The sequence below is a fragment of the Penaeus chinensis genome, chromosome 25, assembly GCF_019202785.1.
Source record: "Penaeus chinensis breed Huanghai No. 1 chromosome 25, ASM1920278v2, whole genome shotgun sequence".
Taxonomy (NCBI): domain Eukaryota; kingdom Metazoa; phylum Arthropoda; class Malacostraca; order Decapoda; family Penaeidae; genus Penaeus; species Penaeus chinensis.
This window is the reverse complement of record NC_061843.1, coordinates 1,955,011-1,965,010: the sequence shown is the minus strand read 5'-3', so window position 1 is coordinate 1,965,010 and position 10,000 is coordinate 1,955,011. Positions and strand designations below refer to the sequence as shown.

General features: G+C 43.3%; 1 protein-coding gene across 1 annotated transcript in view; it reads right to left on the bottom strand.

Moving 5' to 3' along the window:
- The window catches only part of LOC125038494 (zinc transporter foi-like), an 18,087-nt gene that overhangs the window by 6,050 nt on the left and 2,037 nt on the right, over window positions 1–10,000 (bottom strand). Inside the window, exons 3-9 of the mRNA XM_047631971.1 lie at window positions 8,551–8,721; window positions 4,631–4,856; window positions 2,843–2,978; window positions 2,151–2,425; window positions 1,648–1,795; window positions 1,302–1,457; window positions 602–789 (exon numbers count right to left, since the gene is read on the bottom strand). Of these exons, the coding sequence (XP_047487927.1) occupies window positions 602–789; window positions 1,302–1,457; window positions 1,648–1,795; window positions 2,151–2,425; window positions 2,843–2,978; window positions 4,631–4,856; window positions 8,551–8,721 (1,300 nt within the window). The remainder of the gene's footprint in view (window positions 1–601; window positions 790–1,301; window positions 1,458–1,647; window positions 1,796–2,150; window positions 2,426–2,842; window positions 2,979–4,630; window positions 4,857–8,550; window positions 8,722–10,000) is intronic.

Genomic DNA, 10,000 nt, shown 5'->3' with positions numbered 1-10,000 from the left:
AAACGAATCATCTCTTTGTTAACTTTTAGATGTTTATGAATAGGAGTGCAAGATGTGAGAGATCCAAGCAAAAGTATCAAATAATATAAAAAGTTTTGTTTTGCAATTTCATCTTACTGAAAATTCCATGAAGTGGTGATTAAACTTTTATCTTGTTCTTTAAGCATATAATAAACAACATGAAATATGTTACACATGAATACAAACACTGCTCACTGAACAACTTCTTAACCCTGCTAAATAAATGGAAAGCTTAAAATCTAACAAATCCAAAAATACTTGGCTCCAAAATAGGCCACCATCAGAATCATAATTACTATTATCATTCCTATTATCACCATTATCATTATCAATAATATTAACATTATTATCATTATCAATAATATTAACATTATTATCATCACTAACATTGAAATTGCTATCATTATCACTATCACTAATATTAACATTATTATCATTATCAATAATATTAACATTATCATCATCACTAACATTAAAATTACTATCATTATTACCATCATTAATATTAACATTATAATCGTTATTGATATCATCATTATTATCACTGTCACCATCATTACAATAAAACGCCAAAACCTACCAGATCCACAAGCGCCAGGTAGATAAATACTCCGGCCGTGAAAGAATAGATCCAAGGTGACGCAGTTGGGATGGAGCCGAGCATAACCCCCAGAAGAAGACCGGCCAAGCTCAACACCCACAAGAGGGCCATCATCTTTACCGCTTGTTGCAGGTGCATTCCCATCTCAAAGAGGAGTGCGAAGTCCCCTGGAATGGTAGGTAAATAGGGGGGAAGACTGAGTGAATGGGGACTCTTTTGTAAACAGGGAATATTCGGTAAAAAGAGAATGGTTGAGTAAGTGGAGAATAGCGAGTCAATGGGATTTACCGAGTAAATAATGAATGTCGAGTAATAAGGAACGGTGAGTAAATAGAAAGTATTTTATAAAAAAAGGAAGTGAAGTGGACTGGGACCAGTGAGCAAATGGGTAATACTTAATAATTTAGGGATAATATGTGAATAAGGAATATTGAGTAAGTAGAGAATATTGACTATATGGAACATAGACTGATTTCAAGTGAGGAGTGTCATCAGGCAGGAAAATAGAAATCCACATTAAACACCATCCAATCAAAGAGGACTATTAAGTAAAGAGAGATACATTAGCCCTCATTTTAATAACCAGTTACTATAGAAATGATTTACAGTTAAGGCAAATTATTTAGATAACAGAACTATAGTACATATATTCTAAAGATCTTCTATCTATCCAACTTACCAACTTTATGTGGCAGTTCATGGCATAAAACGGCAATGGAGGTTGCCACACCCCCTGTCACGCTAGTTCCGAAAGCTGCCCCTATTGCCATGCCATCCAGGAACGTGTGCATAGCATCGCCTACCAGGATCATGGCTCGGAGAGAATCCTTGCGACCTATTTGGGGGAAAAGGAGGAATGCAGAAAAATGTACGAAAGTTATGATTCGGAATGAATAATACCACAAAAGCAAGAAATGTGATACGGAATCCGGATGAGCTCTCACACACAACTTATCTACCATTTATATTCAGTGTATTGTCAAATCATAAGGATAAAAGCAGAATGTTCAAGAGCGCTCATTCACCCGTCACATGAGAATGGCCGTGGTGGGAGTGACCATGATGGCCCACATGGTACTCCTGTAAGACCATGTTGAAGCTGGAGCTGTTTTGCCGAAGGACTTTTGGCCTCCCAGATGACGGGGTGTCCAGAATTAGGGAGAGTTCTCTTCCCTGCAATGGAGTTGGAATTAACTGAAATTTCCTTCTATTACTTTTTCACCAAAAATGGCATAAAGCAAAGGTAGAAATATAACTGAGTTTTATATACTTTCATCTTTAAAAGTCAAGAATGAGGAAAAGTTCCCTGTCCTGGCGAGAGATTAAAACTTATCTCAAAATATCTCTTCTCCACCAAATGCCTAAAGCTAAAATTTTAGTGGTATTGGGACTTCTTATTAGATATTTCCTCAACTAATGTTACTTAGTAATTCTGATCTAAACCTGACAAATTCATTCAGCATGATCCGACTTGCTTAGTAGAGAATACATCAAATATCTTTTTTTTTTATAAGTAAAAGATACGCACTATCTCTGACTTGTCAGCTGGTGTCGTGACCAGGCTCTCCTTCTCTGATGCACTGCAGGCTAACTTCTCCTTCTCTGCACACATTGCCACATGTTTGTCAATGGATGCTACCTCAGAGTCCCTGTCCCCTGATGAGACCAGGCCCTGCTTCTCAGGCAAGGTTGGCTGCTGGTCATCTCCGAATCGGCTTCTGTTCGGACCGTTGTTTCCATTGGCATCACTACTCGGACTCACATTTGAGCTGCAACCCTCGAAACAGTTCTGGGCTTCAAGTGCTGTTAGGATTGAAGAAAAAATGTTAAAAGATCTCTAAGAAAACACCTGCGGTATGTATCACATATCAATCACTAAGATCAAGTTAGATTTTTTTTCTCTCTCTACAAATGCTGATTTTCTGAGGAAGTCTTTAGCTTTTACTATACAAGGTGTGTCCTTTCATATTTCTTAAAAAATAAAATTACATATCACAATACCTGAAAACCAACATTTCCTAATTCTATATGAAACCATACTACAAAAATTACACAATCAATAGGTTATATTGCACATGGCTGAAATAACAAGTAGTTGTAGTTACCTTCATTTCATGACAAAGAGCCCAATAATTAGATCAATAAACAAAAGGTGATAATCAATCTGTAATGCGTTGTTACTATCTATTGAAATAATAACAGCACAAGTACATAGCTTACTCATGGTGCTTTCTGCATAGATAAAGGAATTGTGTTTGGAATGTTTTGATAGCTTCTCTCCAATCTTGTCTGTTATCTGACTGGCCGAATCTTCAAGAGTTGTCGTTGTACCAACTGTTTCTTTGTCTATGTCCTCCTGACGGTGGCATAAAACAGAGTTATATTATAGTTATATAATATATTATAGTTATATTATATGATATGAAATTAATTTTATAACAAACATATAACAATTAAAGTATGCAAAAATCTTAAAGAAATGAATTGTATATAAATATACAACTTTACAACAAAAATAAAGACTAAACTTCAGTAAACCTGAGAACAAATTAAAACTGAAACATAAAATGACTTCCTACCTGCTTCACACTCCCACACTCACTCACTCAACCATTGATCCATTTATTCACTTTTTCCCTTCATTCATTCAAGTCGTTCCTTCCCTCAGTCGTTCCTTTCTTACTTCCCCTTCTTTCCCCTACACACCACCCACTCATAACCTCATTTGCTCACCCACTTATCCACGCACCATCCACTCATAACCTGTTGATCCCTCATTCGCTCACCCCCTTATCCACACCCCATCCACACATCACATGTGATCCCTCGTTCACTCACTCACTTATCCACACACCATCCACACATCACATGTGATCCCTCGTTCACTCACTCACTTATCCACACACCATCCACACATCACCCGTTGATCCCTCGTTTTGCTCACCTACTTATCCACCCACCATCCACACATCACCCATTGATCCCTCGTTCGCTCACCCCCTTATCCACACACCATCCACACATCACCCATTGATCCCTCGTTCGCTCACCCCCTTATCCACCCACCATCCACACATCACCCATTGATCCCTCGTTCGCTCACCCCCTTATCCACACACCATCCACACATCACCCATTGATCCCTCGTTCGCTCACCCCCTTATCCACACACCATCCACACATCACCCATTGATCCCTCGTTCGCTCACCCCCTTATCCACACACCATCCACACATCACCCATTGATCCCTCGTTCGCTCACCCCCTTATCCACCCACCATCCACACATCACCCATTGATCCCTCGTTCGCTCACTCCCCTTATCCACACACCATCCACACATCACCCATTGATCCCTCGTTCGCTCACCCCCTTATCCACCCACCATCCACACATCACCCATTGATCCCTCGTTCGCTCACCCCCTTATCCACCCACCATCCACACATCACCCATTGATCCCTCGTTCGCTCACCCCCCTTATCCACACACCATCCACACATCACCCATTGATCCCTCGTTCGCTCACCCCCTTATCCACACACCATCCACACATCACCCATTGATCCCTCGTTCGCTCACCTCCCCTTATCCACACACCATCCACACATCACCCATTGATCCCTCGTTCGCTCACCCCCTTATCCACACACCATCCACACATCACCCATTGATCCCTCGTTCGCTCACCCCCTTATCCATCTTCATTCACCCCCTTATCCACACACCATCCACACATCACCCATTGATCCCTCGTTCGCTCACCCCCTTATCCACCCACCATCCACACATCACCCATTGATCCCTCGTTCGCTCACCCCCTTATCCACACACCATCCACACATCACCCATTGATACTTCGTTCACTCTCTCACTTATCCACGCACCATCCACACATCACCCATTGATCCCTCGTTCGCTCACCCCCTTATCCACCCACCATCCACACATCACCCATTGATCCCTCGTTCGCTCACCCACTTATCCACGCACCATCCACACACTCACCTTACTCTTGCTGAGATCAAGCCCCAAGCCATGACTGTGCCCATGGCCATGACCGTGCCCGCAGAAGAGGTTGTGACAGCGCTCCAGGAACAGGAAGATGACGATGCCGCCGAGGGCAGTGAAGCCGTAGAAGGAATGCAGGAGGGTAGGGTTGCTACCTTGGGGTGCTTCCATGCTGATGGCCTGGGGTGAGGATGTGTAATAATGTGTGATATTTAATAGCGCCCTAATAATGATATAATAATGATATTTAGACTATGTAGATGGTTTAAATATCAGAAGATAGGTGGTGTAAGCTAGAAAAGAAGGGTAGGAGTGTAAAATTAAAAGTAAGTAAAAAAAAGGAGGAAGAGGAGAAGGAGGAAGAAAAGGAAGAAAAAGAAAAAGAGGAAGAAGAGGAAGAAGAGGAAGAGGAAAAGGAAGAGGAAGAGGAAGAGGAACAGGAACAGGAAGAGAAGGAGGAGGAAGAGGAAAAGGAGGAGGAGGGGGAGGATGAGGAGGAGGAGGGGGAGGATGAGGAGGAGGAGGAGGAGGAGGAGGAGGAGGAGGAGGAGGAGGAGGAGGAGGAGGAGGAGGAGGAGGAGGAGGGGGAGGAGGAGGAGGGGGGAGGGGAGGGGGAGGGGGAGGGGGAGGGGGGGGGGAGGGGGGTGGGGGAGGAGGAGGAGGAGGGGGATGAGGAGGAGGAGGAGGAGGAGAGAAGGAGGAGGAGGAGGACGTGGAAGGAGGAGGAGGATGAGGAGGAGGAGGTGAGGAGAGGAGTGAGGAGGACGAGGACGAGGACGAGGAGGCCGAGGAAGGCCGAGGAGGACGAGGAGGACGAGGAGAGGAGGGAATAAAGGTAGGAGGAGGAGGAGAGGAGAAGGAGAACGAGAAGAGAAGGAGAAGGAGAAGGAGATGAAATGAGGAGAGAGGAAGGAGGAGAAGGATGGGGAGGAGTGATGAGGAGGATTAGGGTGAGGTAGGATGAGGAGGCGGAGAGAGGAGGAGGAGGTACAGAGGAGAAGGAGGCAGGAGGAGGAGAAGGAGGAGGAGAAGGCGGAGGAGGAGAGAGAGAGAGGAGGGGAGAGAGGAGGGAGTGGGGAGGAGGGGGGAGGGGTAGGGGGAGGGGGGAGGGGGTGAGGGGGAGGGGAGGACGAAGGGGGAGGAGGGAGGAGGAGGAGGAAGGATGAGGAGGAGGAGGAGCAAAGATGATGATGTAGGAGGGAAGGAGGAGGAGAAGGAGAGGAGAGGAGGAGAGAGGATGAGAGAGAGGAGAGGAGAAGTTGAGAGGGATGAGGGGGGGGTGGGGGGAGGGGGAGGAGAGAAGGAGGAGGGACAGGACCAGGAGGAGCAGAAAGAGGAGGAGCAGGAGGAAGAGAGGAGGAGAGGAGGAGGAGAGGAGGAGGAGGAGAGGAGGAGAGGAAGGAGAGAGGAGTGAGGAGGTAGGAGGAGGGAGGAGAGGAGGAGGAGGGAGGAGAGGGGGAGAAGGAAGGGGTGAAGGGGAGGAGGAGGAGAGGGGGGAGGAAGGAGGAGAGTGAGAGGAGGAGGGGGGAGGAGAGGAGGAAGGGGAGGAGGAGAGAGGAGAGGAGGAGGAGGGGGAGGATGAGGGGGGAGGAGGAGGAGGAGGGAGGAGAGGAGGAGGAGGAGGAGGAGGAGGAGGAGAGGAGGAGGAAGGGAGGAAGGAGGAGGAGGAGGAGGAGGAGGGAGGAGGAGGAGGAGGAGACAAGGAGGAGGAGGAGGAGGAGGACGAGGAGGAGAGAGGAAGGAGGAGGAGGAGGAGGAGGAGGAGGAGGACGAGGAACGAGGACGAGGAGACGAGAGACGAGAGGACGAGGAACGAGGAGGTGGAGGAGGAGGAGGAGGAGGAAGGAGGAGAAGAGACGGAGAAGAGAAGAGAAGGAGAAAGAAGGGAGTGAGGAGGAGGAGGAGGAGGAGAAGGAGAGGAGGAGAGGAGGAGAGGAGGAGAGAGAGGAGGAGGAGGAGGAGGAGAGAGGAGGAGAAGGAGGAGGAGCATGGAACGAGGAGGAGGAGAGAAGGAGAGGATCAGGAGGAAGAGGAGAGAGAGGAAGGAGGAGTAGGAAGGAGGATGAGGGAGGAGAAGGAGGAGGAGAGGAGGAGGAGAGAGGAATTGGAGGAGGAGAGGAGGAGGAGGAGAGAGGAGGAGAGGGGGAGGAGGAGGAGAGGGATAGGAGGAGAGGGGGGAGGAGAGGTGGGAAGAGGAGGAGGAGGAGGAAGGAGGAGAGAGGGAGGGGGAGGAGAGGGAGGGGAAGGGAGAGGAGAAGAGGAGGAGGAGGAGGAGGAGGAGGAGGTGGAGGAGGAGGGTGGACGAGGAGAGAGGAAGGAGAGGACGAGGAAAGGAGGAGGGATAGTAGGAGGAAAAGGTGGAGAGGAGGAGGAGAGGACAGGACGGATACGTAGAGGACGAGGAGGACGAGACGAGAGGAGGAGGAGGAGAGGAGGAGGGAAGAGTAGAAGGAGAAGAAAGGAGAAGAGAAAAAGGGGAGGAGGAGGAGAGGAGGAGAAAGGAGAGGAAGGAGAGTGGAAGGAGGAGGTGAGAGAGTGAGAGAGGAGGGATGGAGGAAAGAGGAGAGAGGAGGAGAAGGAGGAGAGAGGAGGAGAATGAGGAGGAGGAGAGGAGGGGGGAGAGGAGGAGAGGGGGAGAGAGAGAGGAGGAGTGGGAAGGAGGAGAAGGAGGAGGAGGAGAGGAAGAGGCGGAGGAGGAGGAGGAGGAGGAGAGGAGAAGATCATCAACAACAACAAATGACATAGATGATAAAGAAAAGTTTTGTTTCTTTTATAGAAAAAATGTTGGCACAAAAGAAAGAAGAATGAAAAACAAATATAAGAAACATGATTGAGATATCAATTATAAAGGAAAATCTATTTACCATCAAAATAAACTACAACATTTGCATAAATAAAGCAGCTCTCTACCATGAATATTAAAAAGTGATTTAAAAAGGGAAACATATAAAAAATATCAATTAAACCCCCTTAATCCAAAATGAAGCCCTCTGATTATCAGAAAAAATATTTTCTTTCTTTTTTATTTTTACAAAAGAAGTTTTTCTGTTTTTAAACAGTAATTAAACCAAGAGGACAAAAATAAAAACAGAGGGGAGAAGAGAGAAAAGGAGAGAGAAAAAGAGAGAGAGAAGAAGAAGAAAAGAGAAGAAGATAGAGAAAAAAAAGAGAAGAGAGAGAAGAGAGAAAAAAAAAAAGAGAGAAGAAAGAGAGGGGGAAGAGAGAGAGAAGAGAAAAAGAAAAAGAGAAAAAAAGAAAAAGAGAAAGAAAGAGAAAGAGGAAAGAAAAAAAAAGAGAAAGAAGAGGGGAAAAGAAAAAACGAGAAAGGGGGCAGAAAAAAGAAAAAAAGAGAGGGAGAGAGAGAGAGAAAAGGGGAAGAAAAGAGAAAAAGAGAGAGAGAGAGCAAAAAAAAAAGAGAAAGGGGAAAGAGAAAAAAGAGAGAGAGAGAGAAGAGAGAGAAAGAAAAATAAAGAAAGAGAAAGAAAAGAGAAAGAAGAAAAAGAAAGAGAAAAGAGAAAGACCTTAAGAGGTAAAAAAAAGAAAAAAAATTGAAAAGGTTTTAAAAAAGAGAAAGAGAAAAAGAGAAAGAGAAAGAAAAAGAAAAGAGAAAAAAAGAAAGAGAAAGAGAAAGATTAAGAAAAAATAAAGAGAAAGAAACGAAAAGGGAAATTAAAGAGAAAGAGAAAGAGAAAAAAAGGAAAAAGACCAAGAAAAAAGAAAACAGAAGGAAACAAGGAAAAAAGGAAACAAAAGATTTGAAACCGGGGAAAAAGAGGAACGAGAGAGCCCGAGAAGCCATACCGGAAACGAGAGTGAAACAAAAGAAGAGATAGGAGAGACAGAGAGAGCCCGGGCAGAAACAAAAAGACAGAGACGAGACAGAGCCCAAAAACAAAACCCAAAACCCAAACCCAAACCCCCTTTCCGCGCCCAATTTCGGGGGCCAGAAGGTGCAATTAAAGGCATCTCCAGCCAGGGTCCCGACAGCCAGGGCGAGGAGGAAGTGGTTCACCTGGTCTTTAGAAACGGCCCTCTTCAGGGCGGGGATCACATTTTGCTCGCAAGACCCACCAACCCCATACAACCAGCTGGTGATTCGAAAAATTTCCAAATTTTTCTGGGATGGTATGATGATGATGAAGGAATGAACTTTTAAAAATTTTTAAATTATCCCAAAATGATAACAAAACCCATTTTTTTGCTATAGATCTTTAAACCCCAAAAAAGGGGCCGGTACACTCTGGAGCTTCATGTGCGCAAATGATTGGGGATAAACACACCTTTTAGACTCACTTTAATACACTAAGATTTCAAATCAAACTTTTCTAATCTGTACATATATAATAAGTATAATCTGGGGGCAATTTTTTTTTTTTTTTAACTAATTCTACGGTGTTCTGTCAAGTGTGTACACGTATGAATACAACAATTGCCATGCTTCCTTCAAATTTTTTTTTTCTAATAATACTGATAACATTGTTTAAACATAAAAACGAAATTACTTATGAAAAAATCTAAAAGGAAGAAAAATTTTAAAATTTTAACCCAATTTTTTTTATTATATATTGGAATTTAAAACCCAATTTAAATTTAAAAAAAATTTAAAAAAAATCTCATAACCTTGATTTTAAAAATCTTAAAAAAAATCACATGAAGCAAAATCAAATCCAAATTTACTGAAGAATTTCCAGGTTTTAAAATTAAAAAAAAATCTAACAATAAAAACCCGATTAACGATTTTTTGCGAAATTGGGAAAATTATAAAAGATCGTGAAAAGAAAATGCTGATTTAAGAATGCCCACAATCAACCTGACTAATTACCAAAACCCCCGCCAGATTTTTAAAAATCAATAAAATTTGCAGTTTAATAATTAATCATCCCAAAAAATTCCCAAAAGAAAAATGAAATAATTTAGTAACGAAAGAATCTAAAAAGGTAAATACTTCCCGGGGAAAGATGGGAATTTAAAAAACCTCTTTTTAATCAATCAAACAAGACAAAATTAGACATAACATAATTTAACAGTAATATCCAAACACTAAACCGGGGTTAAAATTTAGCAGTGCAAAACCATTTTAAAAAACTTAAAAGATGCCTAATTTACATATACCCAAAGCTATTTTTAAAAAATAAATAAAAAACATACAATAGAAAACAGTTAATTAGTAATCAGGGCAGTCAATACAGTCAAATAACCGTATACCCTAAAACATTTTTCTTTTTTTGTCTTACATATTCAGAAATTTTTTATATCCCCTTTAAATTTCCCTTTTTGTGGAAGGGACAAAACAGATCTATTTCCCAAAAAGTTATTGGTTTAAAATAAAAAACAAAAAATGAGACCGATTTCAGTAATGAAGGCTTT